The 26,256-nt window shown below is 32.8% G+C and overlaps 1 protein-coding gene across 1 annotated transcript in view; it reads right to left on the bottom strand.

The window, feature by feature from the left end:
- The window catches only part of LOC118196566 (2',5'-phosphodiesterase 12-like), a 52,626-nt gene that overhangs the window by 24,147 nt on the left and 2,223 nt on the right, over positions 1–26,256 (bottom strand). The window contains exons 2-3 of the mRNA XM_035368037.2: positions 14,389–14,528; positions 11,685–11,847 (exon numbers count right to left, since the gene is read on the bottom strand). Coding sequence (XP_035223928.1) covers positions 11,685–11,847; positions 14,389–14,528 — 303 coding nt within the window. The remainder of the gene's footprint in view (positions 1–11,684; positions 11,848–14,388; positions 14,529–26,256) is intronic.

Raw genomic sequence — 26,256 nt, 5'->3', positions numbered from 1 at the left:
TTATTTTTTTCCGATATTTGAACTTTTTCTCAGATTTATTTTCAAAGGAACACTGTCTAGAAAGTTTTGCGAATTGGAGAAAAAAAAAAAAAAAAAAAAAAAAAAGATTAAGTCTTAGATGAGATATGTTCTACCAATCTAAAAAATGTTTTCACTTTTAGAACGTAATATATGTAAGTTGTTATACATGCTGCTTATTTCAACTATGCTTATCTCAACGAATGCTCAAAATTTTTTCCTCTTTTGAAATCAATATAAATTTTTTTATGAAACTAACCCCGGTAAAACACAGAATTTTATTTAATTTTATGTTTGAATGTTAGCTTCAAGAATGGAGCTAACAAACAAGTTATAAGGTCTAATCGTTCACGAGAGCATACAAATTGTCAGTGACCTTCTGTAAAATTGCTAGTGACTTCTCACTAGTCAACAGAGTCCACCGAGTAGTAAAGTTTCGCAACACTGGTAGTTCAGTCAGAGTTTCGAATCCTGCGGACGGCTGGCTGCATGGGCGTTTTCATAGTTTTCTTCCACGAAGGCATCCCTCTCCTCAGGCAGATAGCCCTCGAGGCTTTGCCGTGCTCACATAATTCACTAATCAACTTGATGTTCAGTAACAAAAGAATAAGAATAAAGGTTGAAACCTTTTATCCAAGAGAACTATTTACAAGAGCACACCTTGTGCTTAACATATAGACCACTGCTTGTGGTGTTATGTTACATAGAAGTGAAGGGGCCACCTAATATTTAACTGAAGTAAGTAGACATTAGCTCTACACACTGACTAGAAAAACAACAACCTTCCGGCGCCTTCGAGTCATGATGAAATTGTGACTCCAGCCAACACTGCAAGTTCTGCCACCACCGAGCGTTAAATTAGATCAAGTAAAATGCATTACATTACATGATACATATAGCGATACATAGTTGTTCAGGTGCATGTTTTATGGCGTTATTTATTGTAATAGGTATAGGCATCATGTTTCAGGACATTACATATTTCAGTAGATAAAGGCGTGATGTAGATGATGTTCTTTTAGGGCGTGTTTGCAAACATGATCTGTTTACATCACACGCTTTTGTCTGGTCACCGTGCCCTATGTGTGATGGACTGAGACCTTAAGATGAATCTTTTCAATTGCCAGTTTTTAATTTCTTTATTACTATAAAAATTCCTTTCTACAAATACCTGTCCATGTGATAAGATTAGAAATATTTGTGGTATTTTTAACGCTTGTGCTTAGTGAAAAGGAGAAAAAATAAAGGAAAGATAAACATGTTCAAAAAATGATTTCTAGTATCAGAAGTAAAACATTCAAATATTATGTTTTTCTTATTCTTCCAAAAATTCTCCAAAACATAAGAAATTCATCACATCTGTAATATACATTCATTACGTGTTAATACCATGAAGACATTTTTCATTTTGTCACATTCTTCTGGAATCTTCTAGAATCATGCCTTCAAATCCTTCTAATATTGCCTTCAAATCCTTCTAAACTTTCAAAGTTGCAATGTCTAAAATCCTAAAGAAAAATAACCCCTACCAATTGTGCAACAGCAAAAAGACAGACATACTTTGGGGAAAAAAAAAAAAAAAAAAAAAATCAGAGGGAAAAAGTGTAAAATTAATTTTATAGAGAAAACTGATGCATATTCTGAGACAATTACATGGGAAAATCTCTTACCATAAAAAAATTAAAAAGAAGACATTTTCAATTAATTACATAGCTATTTTGCTTTTGCTAAGAACTGTTTTGTAAATTGTGCTTTATAGCATTATACCTTGTTTATTTTTCAGATTCAAAATATTGTATAATAAGTAGCCAAAATGGAACTTTCTAATATGAGAGTGAAAAATAAAAATGTTATATTTTAATGTTATTCTTTAATTTAATTTCAATATGTTACCATTATTTTAATGAAATTTATCAATGTTACAATGTTTTAAAAAAAGTCAACAAAAAATTCCCTGATGTCGGAATTAAAAATTTTCTATCCAAACTGGTCTTAAAAATCGCCAAAATTTTGATAAGTCGCCAAATTTAGAACCGTTTACTAAACGAAATCACATCCCCAAAAGCGAAAAGTTGTTTAAAAGCTCTTGATTAGAAAAAATTAAATAATTTCGAAATGCTTATGTTTCACTTCTTACTCAGAAACTCGAGTATCCTACTATTTATAGAAATAGGAACAAATTATAACCCATTCAAAAGATAACCATATTTATCGGTGAATCGCCAAATATACCTCCAAAATGCTAATTCACACTCAAAATGGCAGTCGTAAAAATAGACAGAAACTTCAGATGATTTAAATTAAGGACCTTCTGCCGATTATGGCTGAAATTAAGGACTAAAAAATCCATTAAAAAAAATCTAAGGACTTTTAAGTACTCTTAAGGACCGTACGAACCCTGTTTAAATTACAGGTTGCAGCTATCTAACAGCAAGTATGCAATTTCACTGAAGAATTTATAACAGGATTAGTAGAAAAAATCTTTTCATTGTGATCCTGTGAACAGAATTAACCATCTCAACAAATTCTTTACAATATAGTTTGCTAGGTATGTGTAGAAAATAACAAAGTTCCTTTTAATTTTGCTATAATCATCATTACTAATGAGCTAACATGAAATAAACGCTGGCTCTAATATTTTTACAAATAAAACAAACAAAAAATTTATGTTCTTCTTTCACACTGTTTCATGTCTACAATGTTCTTGCAATTAACAAACTGTTTTTCAAGTCACTAGAAAATAATTAGTCAATCCTAGTTTAAAAAAAAAAAAAATATGGCCTTCAATGGCATACTATAAATACTAAATTGTTGTGCAACAAATTGATATAATTAAATCAAGAACAATTAAATCATATTAGTCTGTTGCATGGCTTAGGAAAATACAAGAAGCTACAAACAGGTTAGGCTATTTGAATATGACAAAACAACTGTCTAAGAGAAAGAACATTATCTAAGTGAAACTGGCTTCTATTTATGCCACATGTCACAAAATTATGAAAACCAACCTTTTAGCCAGTCGGTTTTCCTATAAGTGAACCCAGACTGACTATCAAATATTCGGCAGCCTTAACCACTCAGCCACTAGAGCAGCTAGCTACAAACAACATTTGTTGCAAAATGAACTTTTCATTATTGATGTCAGAGTTTATCTCTCAGAAGTTATCAAAAAAAACCCTGCCTCTTGAATATAGTTATAATTTAGTAAATAGGAGTGAAAAAAAAAAGGTTACTATTTTAATTTTCTTGCATATCAAAGGAGGCTTCTGATAATGTTTGTTGGCCAGGCATCATTCAAATACCGACAAAAAACTGTACAACTGTAAAGAATTTCTATCTGTAGTAATGATTATTTAAATTAAAAAGTTGTCAAGCTTAAACTTGATGATGTCTTAACTTATCATGCGAGAAATGGTAGTTCACAAGGATCAGTTTTTGAACTAATGATGTACTTCTGATTATTTAAGGAAAAGTAATTCAGAAAGTCTGAAAATTACGGTTAAATTGTTCTTGATTTGGCTGTCGATTGATTTAAACTGAAGTTAAAATTCCATTGGTTATTTCAATTGTCTGAACCCTCACCAAAAAATATTCATGAGGCAAAGCAGTATTCACCAAAATAGTTATATGGCATGCATATAACATGCCTATTTTGACCAGTGCACACTGCAGAAGTTGTGTCGAGCCAATCTGCAGATCTCTCTGATGTTTTTAAAGTAAAAACATATTACCCTGTACATAGGGAGAGCAACAATGGAAAGAAAAAAAAAAAAAAAAAGATTTCATGGAAAAGGTAAATGTTTTATTACTAGCATTTCTTGCTTTCTTTATTTTTTTGATTGATTGTTCTTGTATGGAATTTTTGATATGCTTTTGAAAATGGCTGTTGTCTTTCATGCATTAGCTTGGCAAAAAGTTAGTCCCCAATGAATTCACATGCCTTCCAGAATCACCAATGAGTTTGGAACTTTTCCACGTGTGGCAGGGTGAAGATAATCAGAAAGTACCATTTCATCTTAAGAAGTTTAAGACAACAATGGCTCTCATAAACTGAATGATGATACACAAGTGCTATAAAAATTTGGAGAAGATCAGATGAAAATCATCAAAGAGATTAAATATCTGATTTTGTTAATGACTAAATTTCAATTGTAAAAAGAAAATGATACTTTCTGATTATATGCTCAATGCTCTTGAAATATTAAAAAAATGCAAGACATATCCATAATTAAACATTTATTTTTTCCACTCTTTTCTCATTGTAGACAACTTTCTATTTCAGTTTAAAAAAGCATCAGAGAACTGCAGAATATCAGCATTATAGAGCAACTTGGCATTGCACACATAGTCATTTCCTCCATATACACAGTGATCTATTTTCCCTCAACAAAGCAGAGAATTGCAGAAATTAGGCACTGGTGCATAAATTCTGATCCATAAATACAATTGTTTATAAAGTACAACTTCAAGGAATGAATGCTTTCATTCTCTACTCTTGAACAAAACAAGAATCAAAAACAACACCTTCTTTTTCATCAGCCAGAAAACAGTACTTACATATCATCCCATGGACTACTGAAGTTGGCTAATATCAAACTCCTGCCAAAGTTATGGCTATTATTTCTGTGGAATTTGAACCTTACATATTATCACAATCACCTTAGTAGAAGTCGCTAGATATTCAGAATATACAAAAGAATGAAAACCAAGAATGTAAACTTTCTTCAGGCAACCATGCTTTTAAAAATCCTTCAGTGAAGAAATGCCATCCTTTCTGTGTGTATTCTTTTTGTTATATTCCAAGTTTCAGCAAATTTTTACATACAAATCATTATACTTTTGCCTTCACCTCAATTTTCAAATATTGGGCTTTTTACTTCTTCATTGGGCATTTACTTCTTCTTTAAAAAATGCAAGAAGTGGATTCCATTTCTCCAGGATTCCAGATAAATATTTCTTAAAGGTAACCAGCGTGTACATACAGGTTTCAAAATTTTCCTTATTTTAGTATTATGCAGCTGTTGGAATTATTCCAATTTTTCCTTCCAATTAGAACTCCTTTCAAGATAATAATAGATATCAACAATGTATTTATCTACACCTACTGGTAAAGAAGCTGCCCCTTTTCAGGCTGTTAAATTTAAGAGATGGCAGGTGCACCTCATAAATTTAACAGCTTTCATTCAGATTAGAAAATCTGAATTTCTCTTTTTTCGCATGCTTGCAACACCAGTCTTCAAATCTACTATTACTGCTGCATTATCGGCACACAGTGCTAACCAGTTATCCAGAGAAATTGCATTTTCTTTTAAAGTTTTAATAATTAGTTATGCTATATTAAAGCCTGACTAATGCCCTTCTAAAGTGGGGACAGAAATTAAACTACACTCAATTTTGAAGACACTTTAAAAAAAAAAAAAAAAAATTATATAATGTAAATCCAATCTCTTTACACATGCCTAATAAACAAAAAATTAAAACTATTCTTTATCGCATTACATCAATTAGCAATGACTACTACAACATATTTAAAAAAAAATCTGAAAGCATTCAGATTTTACATTACACACAACGGGTGTTTTTTCAACGTTTTGTGTGTTACCTTTATTTATTAAATATCATGTTCTTCACATTTAAACCATAAAGTTCAATTCAACAGCAATATCGCAAAACAATTTTAAAATGAGAATATCTTTAGAATTTCCGATACACAGTTTTTATGTTTTTCCGACATGCCATTGCTCGCTTTGAAATCATTAATTTTGTTAAACAAAAATTCATTAAAGTGTTACAAAATATGAAATCTATAATAAAACAAATTTCAAATTCCAAATTAGGGCTTCCAGATGCTTATTTATGGTGGAAGATTAAGTCGTTCAAAATTTGATGGTTGTAGGTACCACTGTTTTATCACAATGCGAGAAACATACAAGCATTTATGCAGATTCTTCATTATTTAATTTCTTTAAATATAAAACAGGGCAATAATATTTGGTGGCAACAATTTGAAAATTGAACCAATGTTTATAGTGAATCAACGCACAATGCCAAAAAGAAATTAATAGTCTTTCTGGCGAAAATGTCCCTTTGGACTTGGAAAACTCAGTTCAAAAGCAATACCACAAAATAATTTTAAAATGATCATAGCTTTAGAATTTCCAATACACAGTGTCGTGCACTGAAGATAAAAATATTATTATTTTTTCGTACAACGTTGCTATTGCTCACTTTGAAATCATTGAGTTTGTTATTCAAAAATCTGTTCAAGTTTTACAAAATATGAAATATAGGTAAAAGTATATTTATTTTTAAGTACATTTAAAGTATATTTATGGGTATCCCTTGGCGAAAATTGGCGGTTTTTGACAGTCATAGATACTGAGTTTGTGCAATTCTTTGACTTGTTATTTTGGATTTGTGTAGCAGCATATTTAACACCACAAGTTGCCGCTACACAAAGACAAAATAACAAGTCAAAGAATTTTACAAACTCAGTATCCATGTACACCTATTTTCACTTCAAAATAAAAAAAAAAAAAAAAAAAAAAATCACAGAATTGTTCAAATTAGGCATTGCGCACTCCCTTTGCTCATGGACACATCAATATATTTTCACTTAAAAAATCAAAGGAGCACCCAATTCTAGGTAAATGTATATTTACGGAACATTCAACTACTCAGGTTACCATAAATGAAACAACAACTCTGTGATAATACAAGGGATGCCCTTCAGTCTAACTGAAATATATAATAAAACAAATTCCAAATTAGGGCTTCCAGATGCCCATGTGGAAACATATGTTATTCAAAATTTGATGGCTCTAGGGGCCATTGTTTTATCACAATGCGAGAAACATACATACATTTACACAGATTCTTCATTATTTAATTTCTTTAAATATAATACAGCGCTCTTTGGTGGCCCGAATTTGAAAAGTGAACCAACATTTATCGTGAATCAACGCAAAATGCACAAACGAAATTAATAGTCCTTCTGCGCAAATTGTCCCTTTGAACTAACAATTGGATACAATTTTAAAATGGTATTACTGCTTCTATCTGGAGACAGGCAAAATGGAACTGTTTTAATGCAATCAAAAACTGAAGATTTATTTTTCAAACCCATTTTTTTTAACAATTGCAACCATTTTGGTCTTTGCACTTGGGTATTTCTTAGTGATTTTGCTATCGTGAAACATTTTTCTAAATAAAGCTACAGCATGATCTGATGCATTCAGTGCCACGTTGTGCTCCAGTATAAGGCAAAGAACAGTCATTCTGCATTAAGAACTTTTGGTTCTTTATTTCCTCAGAAAATGTTTTCATTTGTTTTTAAATATAACTTACATTGTCCTTGTGTTTCTTTGTACTCACATGTTTGAGAATATAAGTCCTTCTACCATGCCAAATTGAAAAATCACAATGACAAAAGGTACATATCGCAAATTCCTTGAGGAAATAATAGAAGGAAAGTTATCTATGTACAATTTCTGAAAAACATGTGCGTATTTTACCCTTTTTGGGTACTCTTCTGTTATCTGGACCAGATTAAATGCATGTATTGTAACATATTTGCATTGCTAAGCTACCGACATAATACCAGTAAGAAGTGTAAAGAAACCTTATGCACAGAATATCCGTGCAGAAGATGCACACGCTTTAAAAATGTTTTTGAGTTATTATGTAAGTTTGACTAAAAGTTGGTTGTTCGATCAAAAATGGTGAAATTTCTTTAAAACTTCACTACAGTATATATTCATGTATGTATGGATGTATGTGTTCATGGATGCATATGTGTGAGTACGTACACACATATATGCTTATACATACATACATTTCTGAAGCCGGTCCCAATAACAGAAGAGCACACTTTTTTGCAGACATAACTAAAAAGGGATTTGACTTGACCATATGCTGAATGCAATAATAGAAGCAAAGCTCCCTTTGCTCCATATGAGTAATTAAGTACATAATAAAAGTTCACCAGTTGAATAGCAAGATTGCATTTAAGGGCAACTGCTGAGGAGGTGAGAAAATTCCCTAAGGTGGTCTGATTTAAAATTTGTGATATTCAAACAGAGACAATGTCAGATAAAAAAACTCTAAACGGATTAGACATGTGGACTTCAAGTCCGCAAAAGCAGAAGAGGTGGAAAAAAATTAAATGATCAGAGTGTTAGCAGTATAAGCATATTTTCCCAGTGGAAAGGGACTGTGTTTCTGATTGGAGATAATTGAATTTTGATGGTATTTGATCGAAAGGTAGAACTTACTGGTGTTGTTTCTAATGTAGTCACTGATTTATTGAATTTTAAAGTCGTTATGGATGATAGAGTTCCTGAAATACCAAGGGGTGTTGACAATCATTTGGAGCATCTTGTTTTGAAAAATCTGCAGCTGGCGAAGACTGGATTTAGCAATTTGGTGTACAGGAGAAAAGGATGAAGGACAGACTTGTATAATATAACCTCGTTTTTGATGCAGAGCTTGCTGTGGCATCCAAGAAGAGGAAGCATATTGTACAATAAAATTTCTTCATGAACTTTCTTGAAATGATTTTTGAAGGTGATCTTGCTAAAAAGATTTTTTCCAAGATAGGAAGTGTTGCTAGTCCATTCTATTGGTTTGCCAAAGAGGAGGAGAGCATCAAGAGTTTTATTGGAATTCCCTTTACAGAAGATAACTGCAGCAGAATTTTGTGTGTTGTCAGCAAGGCACCATTTGCTATACCAGTCTTCAAGAGTAAGAGAAGATAGCTTTGAAGGAGAGTTATAATGAACTTGAAGTTGGTCAAGATATCAGTATCATGCGAAAAAAGAATGAGCTGCATCTTAGGATCATGAGGGATGTCATGAGGGCAGACATTGAAAAGGATGGGCCCAAACACACTTCTTGGTGGGACACCAGCTTGAATACAACAGCTAGAAGAGAATATATTCCCCATTCATACCTTTAAGCTCTGGTTGGTGAAGAAGAAGGTTATGAGGTGGATGACAAAATCCAGGAGATTAAGCTGGATGAGTCTGTAAAGGAGTACCTGTGCTAGACCTAGTCAAATGCCTTTGCCATGTCAAGGAAGATAGACCCAGTGTAGGTCTTGGCATTCATGACCTTGGTGATGGTGTTGACCACTCTAAAGAGTAACTAAAGTAAAAGATCATAATTTTCTAAACTATTTCTTGAAAACATGTTCACTCACACCACTCAGCGACAAAATGAACAAAATAACAACCTTGTTCTTGCTTTGTGCTCATTGGCTAATATATGCCAGAGGACACACAGTAGTAGTCAACGCTCACTGCACCCCAATGTTTTTGGACGTATGTGCTCTCATTCTTCATCAAAAGCAGTCCATAATTTCTTACTGATGAAACGACTTTGCTTTTCTTTTATATGTATTACTTAGTTTACTTTTATTATCTCAGTTATTTCTTTTATATGTTTTCACTTTTTTTTGGGTGCAAATAATGAACTATTAAGCCAAGATACATAAAAATCATGAGGAAAATTTAAGAACACTAGAAATATGTTTTAAATCCGGTTGGCAGGAGAACAGTCAGAAATCTGTAGTCTTCCACCTAAATCAGGAGAGTTGGCAACTCTGTGTGACATTACCTTTATTTATAACTGGTATTATATCTAGCTGCTGCTGCTTTTACATCAGTGAGATAATACGTAAGTACGCAGGGCAAACAGCAGTACCATTACGATTCCTTATAAGAAAAAAATACATCCAATGCAACAAAAGCAAACACCAAGACTGCCACTCATCTGCTGTGATGCCCGCATACCTGAGTAGTCACATAAATAGCTTTTGGTGACACAGTGCGTTATTTTTGAATTCATTTCAAGGTTGGCTGGATAATCAGAAAATACCAAGAAAATATTTCATATTTTTTCAAACAGTGTAACAATTTTTTTTCCTAACTTCATTTTAGTGCTTTTCTATAAAGAACAGAAACAACTCTGGCATGTACCATATATTTCTGTATATGAGCTAAGAATTTTAGATACTTTTTGTAAAGCTAAATTACAGGGGTCAGTTTATATCCAGATCCGCTAATCTCACAAAAAAGTAGGTATTTTTCCGTTAGCCAAGTGCAAGCAATGAATTTCCAAATATTGTACTTTTTGTTTCTTTAGTTTAAATTTTTTAATTTTATGAAAAAAAAAATTAATTGAAACCAAATATTTGTTTTATGGAAACGGTTTATTTTATTTTTGAAACTATTTATAATGTTTATTTGGCTCATCATTGCTAAAATGAAAAATGCAATGGTGATGACATTTGCACCACATTCTCTTCACTCTTGAATTAGTTTTCCATTTACACAGAAATGCTGAACAACCATACTGTCAGAATTTTTATCAAGCATAATCACCTGTGACTGAAATTTGCCATATAAGAATATCTCTTCCCACTCACTTTTCAGATAAAAAAGTAAAATGGCACAGCTATAAATTCTAGAAGTTCTTTAGAACAGATACCACAGATTCTATAGAAGACAACAAACAAATGAAAGGGGGAAATGTGCTAACTTCAGATAAGGTTACCAGAGCTAAAACTATTGTCACCGATGTTTTACTTTAAAGCGTAATAATTGGAAAATAAACCACCCATTTTACTTGCAAGATTTTCACCCTTGTCACTATAAGTCTGAATGACTTTTCATTTCATCTTATATACGAGTTTAGAATTTTGAGCAAATGTTTGAAGAAAAAATGCACTCTTGGATTATACGCAGATCTGCCTGTACTGAGAAATAAATGGTAACTCTTTAGTATGTAAATGCTTTCCTTAAAAACCTAGCTAGATGATTTTAAAACAAATTCTATGAATAAAATATCTTAGAGAATTTACATGAGCCCATTGACAAATTTTGTAAAATTTGAAAGAAAATTTTCATTGATATCAAATTCCCCACCTAATACCTTAATATTTTGAAAAAAAAGGGACCATTTATTTTTGCTAGCTTACTTAGATTCATGACTAAAGCAAAAAATTAATAATTTTCTGAATTAATTCACATATAGGTAAAATTTCTACAGAAAACTGCATCTATTTAAAATTTTAAGAATTTTAATTTATTCTTTAATGTGAAAAATATACTTAGCTAATTAGTTTCCTAAACTTTTAACCTACACAATTATATTTTATAATTAATTAAATGTTTAGTTTTGCTCATAATGCCAGCAACAGCTTCTTTTACAATTTTTTCCCCCATGAAAGATCCAGCCTCTTGAAAATAATTTGAGACATAATTCAAAACCAGAGAGAACTCATTAATATCTGTGAGCAAAAAAGGTCCACAAACATAATAAAACATATGATTCATGTTTATTACATATGTTGCTTTATTCTGGTGTTTGATTAATGAACCCCCCCCCCCGGCCCAAAAAAAGAAAGAAAACAGAAAAGGGGAGGGAACAGCATTCAGCTTTCCATGCATACTGTTTGATGAACTGAGCAACTTTTCATAAATAATTTAGCTACATAATTTTTATTCAAAAGCTATTATAAAAAAAGTTCTTCAACTAACCGTGACAGTCAGATGTATCTTCTTGAGATTTTCAATTTCATAATATTCCATTTATGTTCAATAAATTTTAATATTTTTGCATAGATTTTATTTTATAATTGTCTTTTTGCCATATTTTAGATTTACCTAAACTTTGATGATCTGTAGAAGCATGCTAATCCTTCAGCTACTTGACCACCTTTCTCATTGTATGTTCCATCAAGGCCAGTAGATGATAAAACAGGAATTAGATCATCATGAAAAACTTTTCGATCTACTTCTTGTAAACAAACGATATCAGCATTATATCCTGTAAGAATTTTTAATAAAAATTAATAATTCAAGCATGACAATAACTTCGAAAAAATTAGACACATACTTTCTTATTTTGTTTAACCTTACCTATCCTAAATATAGCATATTTTTTTAAGGGGGGGTGCTAATGCTTTTTAATGCATTACCTAACTCCTGATCTTTAACTTATTCACATTCATGAGCCCCATTTTTAGGCCAATTTAGAAACATTCATTATACCTCATTACTTAATAAATGTAAAACTAACACTTGTAAGAACATTCATGCAATGACTTACATTTTAGCTGTCAAACTTTTAATACCTAGAGTTTAATTTAGCCTTCAAATGAAGTTTATTTGTATAAGCTACATAATTCAATTGATATAATGTGGTCATTCTATGATGACGAATCCACTAAGTTAACAATATTCTCTTTTACTACAGCACTGATTTTCAGTTTTTTCTGTACTTGTTTTGCATTTCTGTCTCTGTGCAAAAGAATTATTATAGTTAGCCACTTCTTATAAATTAGCCCTAATATTTTGCCAAATTCTTTCCTGTTTGTTTCAATACAGAACATTCTATTTTGAAACTATCTGCTCTTTGGTTTGCTAAATCAAGCATTTCCATTGCATTAAAGCCCTTAAAATGTTGAAACATAACTGAATCAAGGACTCAAGCACTTCCATTGCATCAAAGGGTTCAAGAATTTGAGATACAGTTGAAACATTCACAGAGTAAGCATTTTTATACTAGCAAAAGCTTCAATGTATAGAGTCATTAGGTTATTTTTAAGCAGGAAATGTGAAAAGAGAGCAATGCTCTTGTCGTGACTTGAACCTGTGTGACTGGACCTCTCAAATATGCATAGAGTGTACTACCGTTACACCGTGAAGGCATGCAGAAAGAAGGGAAAAAATACCTTATATATTCCCCTTTTTAAAGTGCAAGTGGGGATGAGTGGACATAGTCGCCAAATCCTCGTGGTGAAGAATCATCATCCACTACCTTTTAGTTCGGGCACCACTGTAGAGTCATTAGGATTTTTGAAACAGGAAACACAAAAAATCAGCAATGCCCTGGACTCGAATCTGGATCTCTAGAATATGCGCCGAACATGCTACCGTTACACCACGAAGGCATGCAGAAAGGAGGAAGAAAATACCTTATAAGACACAGCTAAATGGTGGCTTTAAAATATAAGAAATTTCAAATATCATTCCTCCAGGCCCGATTTAATGATGACAATAAATCCAATGCAATTAATGCATAAAGAATGATGATTCCATTGTTTGTTTTGAAGACAGATAGTCATTCGTCTAACTTACGGCTTAAATTAACCAAATGGAATTTTGAAAATAAAGAGCATGTGTTCTATTTTTTTGCCCACTGTTTCTCACCAAATCCTATATTGATAGCTATCTGGTTTTTAATTGTTTCAATTTAAATTAAAAATCATAGACATTTAAGATAGTTCCCTGGCTAACTTTTATCCTACTCTCTACTACTAGTACAGTGATATTACTGCATAAAGCAAGATCTTATGTGCAGTTTCACATAAGGATTGTCATGCTTGATGTATTGTAAAAAACACAGGAAAGTGTCTACACATAGTTAATAACTTTAAACCCAACAATCTACTATATGCATTAAAATCAAAATCTCTATCAATCAATATCACATACTCAGAAATTCACATTCATTCAGTGTCTTAAGACAGTCACATGTATAATGCATCACTCTGCTTATCATATCCTTTCTTCAAAATCCTAAAATAACTTAATTATACAGATGGGAAACTTTGCTTACTTTTTGGGATTTGTGAGCATTTATTCCATTGTTATTTAGAAAAAATATATTTAGTTCATAAAACTTAGCTATTTGACAGACTTCAGCAAGATACAAGCCAATGCTATAGCTTGAATTCCATTGTATTCCTATTATCTCCTTTTCCTCAGTATTCATTAGAAACTTCAATAGAATAGAATATTCATTAGAAACTAGTAGCATATTATGAATTTTATCAAAATGTGAATTAATATTAAAAAAAATTACTTTGCTATTGAGGATTGCAACTGTTTTACTTTTCACCACTTTATTTACTTTAGTAAATATATTTGGTAAGTATTTTCTGATTATCCACATCCTTCACTTATCACTCAATTACTCTCAACATTCGGTAAAACTGGAATCTTCCCGGGACATCTGCAAATATACACATAGGAATAGGCAAACTATGCACATGTACATCGAATGCATATTTGACTAAATGTGTATGTATTTATGCCCTTTATGTTTAGTCATTGTTTCTCTGAATTGTATCCACTGGCTGCAATATTGTAAGCATTGGCATACACACTTTTGATTTTGCTCTCCTTCTATTATTATATATGAAATATTTGAAAACTCTCCTTCTATTATTATATATGAATATAGAATAGTACCTATGACCTGAAAATTTGGCCAGATATCTTTCTTTGATTCACAAAGACAACTTTTCATGGGAAAAAGGGCAAATTATAAAGTACTCTTACTTCTTATGAATAACTTACTTACCCATTATTTCCTTTAAGTATAGCTGCTTTCTGTAGTCTAACATTAGAAATTCAGCTGGACAGTAAGGGAACAATTCATTGCGAGCTGTATCAGAATCAGCATATAAGTCAGCCAATATGTTATATGATACAAAACGCAAGCTGCAATTTAAAAAAACTTGTAATTATTAATCAATACAAAAATTCCAATATCGTTTCATCAAAAACATAAAAAAATTGAAATAGCAGAAAGTACAGAGGATTTCTTAATCTGGAAATGAAAAATAATTGAAGATTCACAGCTGATAAAATATAGTTATAAGTAAAATTGAACAAATAAGTTTAACATATAGTTATTCAATGTAAGAAATTATATTTGTCTATTTAAGAGGTAGAAATTGATTTTTCTGGGAATTATGTATAAAAGCACTGTCACATATGTTGGATTTCAAAACAATGTAGTTTGTATTTACTTTACTTTAATTTTATACTTATAATTTTACAATAGTTATTACTTTTACCTTTTGGCCACTAATAATTGTTGTTAGTTTGGTTTCATGAGAGTGGCAACAGGGCAATTCTTAGAATTAGAAAAACATGTTTCTGTAGTTAGTTAGCCGCCCAACCGGTATAGTGGTTAGCGTTGCTGACTACCGTGCCGAAGGGTCCGGGTTCGAATCCCGGAGAAGGCATGGATGTTTGTATATGTTTAATAAAAATTTGTAAAAACGTTTGTTGTTAATTTCAATATTAACCCTCACGGATTGGAGGAAACGGCGTTCGCCAAAGTCCTCATCATCTTTCTTCTTGTCTAAAAAGCAAGATTGATACTGATACTGATACTGTAGTTAGTTAGGCTTATTGAAGATTAATTGTATGTTATATACCAGAGTGATGTTTTATTAAATAAATGAATACTTTAGAATATAGTAGTCTATTTAGAGTTCTTGATATGCTGGTAGCATAATAGTTTGATGCATAAGCGAACATTTTAATGGTACCCTCGGTGGGACATAAGAGACGTTAGTTTGGAAATCTAAAGTATAAAAATGGAAGCTAAAGAAGCTATTAAACTTGAAAAGAAGATTCACAGAGCTGCTTTTACAAAAGCCTTCAATGTTTTAGAAGAAATTTTAAAGAAAAGTGAGATAAATTCTTCTGAATTACAGTCGGAGCTTAATGTTTTTGTTTCGAAAGTTCAACGTTTGGAAGATATGCACATACGTTTTCTTAGCACACTGTCTGGAAACGAAATTGAATCAGAATTCGATGTTATTGAAGATTATCGTGACAAGGCTGTTAGAATCGAAACTAAAGTGAAAGATATTCTTCAGAATCTACAAAATGTAAGTACTTCAAATTTAATTTTGAATGAATCTGTTAATGAGAATGTATGTAAACGTACATTCAAACTTCCAAAGCTTGAATTACGAAAATTTGATGGTGAAATTAAGGAATGGTTATTTTTTTGGAGTCAATTTGAAAAAATTGACAAAGATACTACGATTTCTGATAGTGATAAATTTCAATATTTATTATAAGTGACTGTTGAGGGTTCGCGTGCAAGGGAGGTTATAGAAAGTTTTCCGCCAACATCTGCTAATTATCCCAAGGCCATGGAATGTTTGAAGGCTCGTTTTGGTTGAAATGACTTGCAAGTGGAAGTTTATGTGAGAGAATTGTTGAAATTGGTCCTGAAAAATGCAAATTCTAGTAATTCCTGTAATAACTTATGTGCATTATATGATAATTTGGAACAACAAATTCGGGCTCTGAAAACCCTTGGCGTAAGCACTACAAATAATGCAGCACTACAAATAAAAGTGCTGCATTGCTTTATCCTTTAGTTGAATCTTGCTTGCCTGAGGATTTTTTTAAGAGCCTATCAAAGAAGTGCAAATGTTGACCATGGTCCAGACCCAAAATGTAGACTGGACAGTTTATTAAAATTTTTGAAATCAGAAGTAGAATCGAAGGAACACATAAGTTTAGCTATGGCTGGTTTCGGTTTGAAGAACAAAGTGATCTGTGGTATTAAATCTATTAAAACTGTTCATGATCGACCATCAACGGCAGCAAGTTTGTTGAGTGCTGATTCTCCCACTAAGAAGTGTGTGTTTTGCTGCGGAAAACATGATTAATTTAATTGTTTTAAGGCTAAAAAAATGCCATTTTCAGAGAGGCAAAAACTCTTAAATGATAAAGGGCACTGCTTTCGCTGTTTAAAAGCTGGTCACTGTGCAAATAAATGCAGGAGTTCTATTAAATGTGCAATTTGCCATAAAAATCACAGCATAATTATGTGTTTAGAATTGCTTAAAAATAAAACAAATGTTAAGAAGCGTATGTTAAACAGCAATGAAATAGAAACTAGCAAGGAAGAAAGTTCTGTAAATTTTTCTAGCGTTAGCAACACACCACAAGTACTTTTGCAAACCCTGAAAGTAAAAATAATTGGAAATAATTCTACACTTTGTGTTCGAGCTTTATATGACACAGGATTGCAAAAATCGTATTTAAGGAAGGATTTAATTTCTACTCTAGGCCTGATACCTTCTAGACAACAGATTTTGAGCCACGCCCTTTTTGGAGGAAAATGAACACCTGAAAATGTACATAATGTCTACAAAATTAAGCTAAAGAGTTTAGACGATAATTTTACTTGTACTTTTGATATTTATGATCAAGATACAATTTGTGATGCTGTACCTTCTGCCTTAAATGGGCCATGTATTAAAGAGCTCAGGTCCATGAATATACCATTTTATGAAACTGAAGATTCATCAGGGCCGATTGATCTTTTAATTGGTGCAGATGTGGCTGGTCGACTTTTCACCGACAGAAAAATAGTACTTTCTAGTGGTATTGTAGCCATAGAAACTTACCTGGCCTGGACACTGATTGGTAAAACATCAGTGAATGCTGAAAGGGAAGATACAGCGATGACGATTGTAACAATGTTTGTGAAAGATGCCAATATTTCTGACCTTTTTTCCTTAGACATCTTAGGAATATCTGATCCAGTCGAAGTAACATCACGAAAGGAAAAGGAATTTCTTACGAAGAAATATTTTCAAGAGACTCTACGAATCAATGATGATGGGCGGTATGAAGTTGCCTTAACGTGGAAAGACGATCATTTGCCTCTCCCAACCAACAAAGATATAGCGATAAGCAGACTTCAAGTCTCAACAAAAAAGCTGAATTCAGAAAAATTATTTGATACCTATGATGATGTCTTTAAGCAATGGACTGAATTGAGAATAATAGATATCACAGATGTGCATGATTCACACCAGCACTTTCTTCCTCACCGACCAGTAGTCAAGGAACATGGTACTACCAAAGTACGTCCAGTTTTCGATGCATCTGCTAGGCAAACTGTATCTCCATCTTTGAACCAGTGTCTAGAATCCGGTCCCAATTTATTAGAACTCATTCCAAGTCTCCTTCTGAGATTTAGAGAATTTAAATATGGTGTTATTGCAGATATTGAAAAGGCCTTTTTGCAAGTGAGCGTTCGGCCGGAAGAACGAAACTATTTGAGATTCTTCTGGTGGAATGATAGCGACTGCAAAGAAATTAAGGTAATGCAACACAACAGATTGGTCTTTGGTGTAAAGAGCAGCCCTTTTCTTTTGGGAGCAGTCTTAGATTATCATTTGGGAAAATATTTGAATGATGCCAGATATAATCAAGATTATGTTAAGATTCTTCTTTCGAGTTTCTATGTTGATAATTTAGTAGCGAGCTTAAATGATACATGTGATATATTACCCTTCATTGAAACGGCTCAAGCCATACTGAGTGAGGGAAAATTCAATTTGAGAGGCTGGCAGTACACAAATGATAATGGTCCTGAACCATTTACTTCTGTATTAGAACTTTTATGGGATAGAAACAAGGATACACTGATGATAAATCTGGACTGGTTAGACAGCCATAAATTTGAAACTTTGACCAAAAGAATAATTCTTTCTGTCACTCATAAGATGTTCGATCCTGTTGGTTTATTATGTCCTGTTTTGCTAATACACAAATTGTTATTGCAAAAGATGTGGAAAGAAAACATACCTTGGGACTCTGAAGTCAACACTTATATAAAAGAAGAATTTATGAGCTCGCTGAAGGAAGTGACCATATCACGGTGTTTTTCAATTGATCCAAGTAGACAAAACATTTCTCTGCATACATTTTGTGATGCTAGTCATTTGGCCTTCGCAGCAGCTGTTTGCATTCGTGTGGAGACATCGGAGAATGTCCAAGTTCATCTCTCAGCAGCCAAAGCTAGAGTGGCTTCTGTAAAACCCATGACTATGGCTGCTATGGTGGGAGCTCGTTTGTGTGCATCTGTTGTGGAAGGTCTTCAATGGAAACATATAGAACAGCATTATTGGACTGACTCAACGGTTGTTTTAGGGTGGATTTAACGTAAAGAATCCTGGACGGTATTTGTGAAGAACAGAGTGAATGAGATAAATAGTTTAACGGATCCTCTTGCATGGAAACACCTTCCTGGGATCCAGAATCCTGCTGATTTGCCTTCTCGAGGATGTTCGGCTACACAACTGTTATCAAGCAAATGGTGGGAGGGCCCTACTTGGTTATTAGAACCTTCTTCTAACTGGTCCATCACAGAACAAAATTTTGATGAACATTCTATAGCTAAGGAAAAGAGAAAAACAAAATCTGATGGGCATTCTTCTATCTGTTCTCTAAGTTACTCAAATACTTGTAGCTGCAAAACTTATGAAAAGAAAAATGGATGCAGACATTATGGATCAAGTTGGTACTATTATTATTTTTCAAGCTATGACAAAGTGATATGGTTGATTGCTTGGATAAAAAGACTTATCTTTAATTGTCTAAATGCAAAGTCTCGCGAATTATTGGAGAGTTATCCTACGAAGAAGTCAAAAATGCAGAAAAGAAAGTCATATTATTAATACAAAACAAATACTTTTCTGATCATTTAAACAAAAGAAAATTAGAATCTTTGGCAACATATAAGGACAAAGAAGGAGTTATTAGACTGCGAACAAAAATTACATTTTGGAAGGATACAGAAAACTTTAAACATCCTTTTGTTTTACCGGGAGAACATCAGGCTGTCAAAAGCTTAATTACAACAGAACACCAGAAGAACTCTCATGCTGGTTCTCAAATATTGTTGAATATTCTAAGAGAACATTAGTGGATTTTAAACGTGAAAAAAGTCATTAGATCTCTTTTATCCAAATGCGTTACTTGTTGAAGGTATGCAAAGAGAAATTTAACAGCACCGATATCTGCATTACCAGAAAATTGCGTAAGAGATGCATCTATTTTTGAAATTATTGGAATTGATATGGCTGGGCCTGTGTATTTAAAAGGAGAAGAAAAGGCTTGGATTTGCCTATATATGTGTGCTGTGTATAGAGCTGTGCATTTTGAACTCAGTTCCTCACTGTCTACAGAGGCTTTTCTCCAGAGTTTCCATCAGTTTATAGCCCGCTGAGGCCGTCCTTCTGTAGTTTATTGTGACAACGGAAGCAACTTCGTTGGAGCATCAAATTGTTTGAAACTCGTTGATTGGAATGTCGTTGCTCAATACACCACCACTAAGAAAATTCAATGGTTTTTCAATCCCCCAACTGCCTCTTGGTCAGGCAGTTTTGGGGAGTGATTAGTTGGCTTGATGAAACAAATTCTTAGAAGAGTTTTGGGGAAATCTCTGCTATCTTTTGAAGAAATGACAACGATATTGTGTGATGCTGAATTTAAAATTAACTCTTGTCCACTTACCTATGTTTCAGAAAAGGAGTTTGAACTTGTTCCTTTATCTCCTAACTCATTTTTGCAAGATTTCCGAAAGTCAGGCGTTCCTGATTTTAATGAGATTGATCAGCATTCCCTCAACAAGAGATTAAAATATCATCAACAACTAATCACGGATATACAAAAAAATTCAGATCTGAATACCTAGGACTTTTGATTCAAAGACATGATCCAAAGAAGCATGAGCAAAATATCAAACTTGGAGACGTAGTTCTTGTTGGAAGTGATAATGTTAAATATACTGACTGGCCATTAGCCGTTGTTACAGAATTGTTACCTGGAAGAGACAATGTCATTAGATTGATACGATTGAAAACCACAAATGGGCAACTTTTATGTCCTGTACATAGAATTTTTCCTTTAGAACTTTCATGTAATTGCTTTGAAGATTTAAAAAATGAAAGATTCGAACAAGCTAGGGTTGAAGGGTATTCAGTGGAAAACAGCCAAAAAGATATTAAATCTATAAAAGCCAGGAGTGGAAGAGAAGTGAAACCTATCCAAAGACTAGACTTATAGACTTTATAAATGTTTGGACTTTAATTCAGTTCTTTTATGTTTTTCCATTAAGTTTTTCTTTAATATTTCTAATAGGTTAAGTTGTTTTCCAACAACTTAAGGTGGGAGGATGTTGGATTTCAAAACAATGTAGTTTGTATTTTGTATTTACTTGACTTTAATTTTATACTTATAATTTTACAATAGTTATTACTTTTACCTTTTGGCCACTAATAATTGTTGTTAGTTTGGTTTTATGAGAGTGGCAACAGGGCAATTCTTAGAATTAGAAAAACATGTTTCTGTAGTTAGTTAGGCTTATTGAAGATTAATTGTATGTTATATACCTGAGTGATGTTTTATTAAATAAATGAATACTTTAGAATATAGTAGTCTCTTTAGGGTCCTTGATACGCCGGTAGCGTAATAGTTTGACGCATAAGCGAACAACATATGATATATTTTAATGAGATTAACAAAATAGCATATAAATTTGAATGAAAAAACTACTTTGCACAATTATGCAAGACTTTAAAAGGAATCTATATTTACATTAAGTATGCAGGTTTCAAAAATAAATAAGATAAGGTTGATTTTCTAAGTAAAATTTGTATTATTCATACTCCTAAATCTATTGCTAGTTTTGCAACAGACAGACTACTATACAAATAGCTTTTTGTTTCCAATTTAAAATAAGCTTAATTTATTTTATCCTCTGAGGGTCATGGCTTTTTGGATCTGCTAACCACAAACTGTATTCAAACAGCATTTATTAATTAAATTTGTATAACAACTTATTTTAGTCTCTGTTTTCCTAAATGTCTATTCATTAAGATGGATTCTTACAACACTAAAGAAAGGGGGAAAAAAACAAAATATTTAAAATTATATGTAATGTATAACAGCTGACAAGAAATTTCACGACCAGATAAAGGCAGTCATTGATAATATTACTATATCTGGCAGCTTGTCACCACTGTCATTTGTTGCAAGCAGATACTTGATTATTTATTACCTGCAGTCAGATGACACACACCACAAATAGGGTTCCCACCTCTCCCGGAATTCAGTTATCGAAATTAAAATCTTCCGACTCCCGGAAAGAAATTTAAAATAAATATTACTCTTCCGGAATATCAAGTTTCTCAAAAATAACGACACAATGCGCACGGACGAAATGGTTGAGAGCATCGAAAATCACACGACCATGCACGCAGCCAAAGAACTTCTATGTCAATACATATTTTCTGCAGCAACGATCTACGGTGAGCAGTGAGTAAGCGCCTTACGGGATGAGTAGTGGTTTCATGCCGGCGTATCGCGGGCATGCGCCCTCATCTTCCATCACCCTCTCATTTTCAATCCATTCTTTCATTTAGTCTGCAATTAGCTAGTTATCCACAAACAAGTGTGTATTTTGAAATTATTTAAATGATTTCATAATAACGTCTAGTGAAAAAAATGATTCTGATTTTGCAAGTGAACAAGTGCCACAAATATATATATATATATATATATTCAACGTCGTTTCAAGAGAAGTGGTTAACTCAATTTGATTAGCTTATGAAGAGAGACAACTTTAATGAAGAATGCAAAGTATGTCGGAAAACGGTTAATATTAAGTACGAGGATGTTAGAGCTTTAACTGTACATTCCCAAAGCAAGAAACACCAGTCCTTAATATTGAATAGGGATTCATAGCAATTGGTTTCAGATTTTTTCATGAAGAAATCTTCAGAAGAACAGGAGGTTAGAATAGACTTTAAGGTACCCCTTGTACTATGGCGAAATTGTTGTTTGATTTATCGCCAAGTTGTTGTTTCATTTATGGTAGCCTGAGTAGTTGAGTGTTATGGAAACCCTATTGTGATGTAATCGGGTGCATGATTCTGGAAAATTTTGAATCACTGGATGTTTTGTAAGCGTTTTTGTGGTGTGTGTTAAAACCATTTAGATGGATTTGAAGGAAGAAAGGTTTTGCTGGTCACTATGTGAAGTGTTCGATCAGAAAGAGTACCTGGTTTTAAAAAAAGCATTTAAGTATGATTGATATTTTTATTTTTACGTGGCTCTGGGTGTAAGAAGGGAACTCGAAAATCATGGTAAGTGAATATTTGCTTTTGGTAGTGCTTAAATGTATAACATGTTTTTCCTTTTTTATGTTATTTTATTGTTTGGTTTAAAATGCATTTTTTATTGAGATTCTTCCATCTCGGTTAGAATATTTATGTCTATTTGTACTGGCTTAATGTTTGCAGCGCCATGTAATGTTAGTGGCGAGAGCCCAGTACTAATCAGTAAGCGATAGGGATGCACTCGGTCCACATCGAGTCTCCGTTCCTCTGCCCGAACAAAGCGTCAGTCAATTGTTAATTATTCCTTACTCATTCTTTGCCCGTTTAAGCGGCATTATTGTTCTTGAAAGAAAATAAATGTTGTTAATGCAATGCAAGTTTGTGCAATTCTGGGATTTTTTTTAAAGTGAAAATAGGTCGACGTGTACATGGATAAAGTTAAAAGAGTGCACAATGACATTTTTGTGCAATTCGGGGATTTTTTTTAAGCGAAAATAGGTCAATGTGTACATGGATAAAGGAGTGCGCAATGCCATTTTTGTGCAATTCGGGTTTTTTTTTAAGTGAAAATAAGTCGATGTGTACATGGATACCGGGTTTGTGCAATTGTTTGTCTTGTTATTTTGGCTTTGTGTAGCGAGGATTTTTGCAGCAAAAATCGCTGCTTCTCCAGCCAAAATAACGAGTCAAAGAATTGCACAAAATCGGTATCCATGTACAGCCAAAAATCGCCGAGGGGTACCCTAAACTATACTTTTACCTGCCACAGTTTGAAGGCCTCAGAAATTTCTATATAAGGTAAGTGGATATTTGCTTTGTATAGTGCTTAGATGCATAAGATGAATTTCCTTTTTTATGTTATTTTATTGGGGGAAAGTGCAGAATCAGCCACTGCTTGGCACGTTTTTAAGAATTGCACATACTCGGTATTTATGCACACATCGACCTATTTTCACTTTAAAAAAAAAATCCCAGAATTGCACAAAAATGGCCTTGCGCACTCTCTTGACTTTACTCATATACACATCGACCTATTTTCATTTAAAAAGTTAAAGAAAATTGCGAAAAATCCCATTCTTCTTACTCTTGTAAAAAGCGCCAAACTAATAAGTGAGTGATTCTGCACTTTAACCTTTTATTGTTTGATTTAAAATACAGTTTATTGAGATTATGCATTTTTTGTTTGGCTCTACTATAGAATTGGGTGCTCCTTTGACTTTTCAAGTGAAAATAGATGTATGTGTACATGGAAAAAGTCAAGGAAGTGCACAATGCCACGTTTGTGTGATTCTCTGATTTTTTTTTTTTAAGTGAAAATAGGTAAATGTATACATGGATAAAGTCAAGGAACTCGGTATCCATTGTACCGCCAAATATTGCCAAGCAGTACCTGTAAATATATTTTGGTTAATCTTTGGATTATTGTAACTTCGCGATTTTTTGGCGACCAACCCTGCTACAGCAACCTGCTGGTTTTTTTTGGATGCCATTTTGGTTTCACGGGTTTCATAAGGGATTTCTTTTTACTCAACATTTTTTTCCAACAATCTTCTAGCCAAATTATGCTTATGCTAGAACTTTTATGGAACAAAAGTGCTTAATTATGACGAAGATTAGGTGTAAAATTGGGACAAATAGCAGAATCGCCCACTGCTTGCCGCGTTTTTACGAATTGCACATACACGGTATCATCCATGTACACGTCGACCTATTTTCACTTAAAAAAAGGGCTGATCTTTAGAATATGGTAACTGGTAGTTTGGCGACATTTTGGAGGCGATAAAGGTTACTACCTAGGTGATAATGTGAGAAGCACGCAGTTCCGATTACGCATTATTTTGTGTGAGGGAAATGAGAGATCATGAGATATGTGATGTGACATTAATGGACGAATTACAGTTGTTTAAATCAGAAAAGGGGGGAAATCTGGAAATTTCGTATTTAGCTATATTCTGTGTTGTGTGAAACGTGACATTAGTGGACGAATTACAGTTCTTTAATCGGAAAAGGGGATTAATTTGGAAAAGCTTCATTGTGTGTTGTGTGAAATAGTGTTGATTAATTTTCGGATTGCATGGCGCTTTGTAAAGTGAATTCTAAATTTTTAATGCGTTTATCTGATAATAATAATAAGTTGAGATTGTGTGAAAGGAAGGATATTACAAGTTTAAATGGCGGTGCAAGAAATATGGTGAAAATGGACATTTTGTGAAAAGGAGTGTAAGGAAGGGTACTTAGTTTGCTGAAAGTAGTTTGAGTATAGGTGAAATTTTATTAATTTCTTGTTACTTGGTGAATAGACTTCTAGTTGACTACTGGATTTAGGATTTAGAAATTAGCCGTAGTATTGCAGTGACGTAATGAAGATTCTGAAGAATATTAGGTAAGTTAGTATTTTTAATCATTTGAGGATATTATTTTTATGCATTGTTCTAAATGTAAGGAGTAAATAAATTAAAATGGTATTATTTGAAAATTGTTATTAGCAATGATTTAGTTTAAAGTAATTAGGATTGTAATCTAATTTTTATTAATTTAATGTATGTGCTTATTTATATTTTAAGTAGTGTTTTTAATTTAATTATATTTTAATTTAATGATCGTGATTTTGTGAGTTATATGTTTGTAGTATTTTGGAATATATTTGAGTAGTATACGTTGAGTATTTTCATGCATTTTCGTGAAATTTTTCTAATTTATGAGAAAAAAAGCAGTGTACATGGATATAGTGAAGAGTGTGCGCAATGCCATTTTTGTGTAATTCTGGGATGTTTTTTTAAGTAAAAATAAGTCGACGTGTACATGGTTTATGTGTATGTGTTATTTTGAAAAACGCGTAAGGAGTATGGTATTGTGCACTTTTTCCCAATTTTGCAGTGAATATTTGTCATGATTAAGCAGTTTTGTTAGATAAAATTTTTAGCATAAGTGTAATTCGGCTAGTAGATTGTTGGAAGAAGTGTTCAGTAGATAAAAAGAAAAGAAACATGTCTTTACTTCATGAAGACAAAATGGCGGAGGGAAAAAAAAAAATAGAGGAATGCTGTAGGAAAGTTGGTCGCCAAATTTTCGCCAAGTTACCATAATGTAAAGATCAACCAAAAAAACATCCCAGAATTGCACAAAAATGGCATTGCGCACACTCTTGACTTTATCCATGTAGACTGCTAAAGTCCTAGATGGTAACATTTATCACCTTACCAAAATGTCGCCAAACTACCTGTTACCTATATTTTTACCCATATCTCTGTTAGACATGCATTTAAAAAGAAAAAATAGATTAAAAACCTTAATTAATAGTTAAGTTAATTGCTTTAATACTACTGTACAAAACATAGCTATACAGTCAAAAGTCGTTAATCTGGACTCGACGGGACTTCAGCGATTCCGGATTATAGATCATCAGTTTAAACATGGTAAGATGGCATGCAGAAATTATAAAATTAAAAATATGAAACCGTAATTTATGAAATAAAGAACAATTATGATCTAAAGGGTAT

Source organism: Stegodyphus dumicola, chromosome 3, assembly GCF_044657685.1.
Source record: "Stegodyphus dumicola isolate Sdum_Otavi_A_Nest chromosome 3, ASM4465768v1".
Taxonomy (NCBI): domain Eukaryota; kingdom Metazoa; phylum Arthropoda; class Arachnida; order Araneae; family Eresidae; genus Stegodyphus; species Stegodyphus dumicola.
This window is presented reverse-complemented; position numbering and strand designations above follow the sequence as displayed.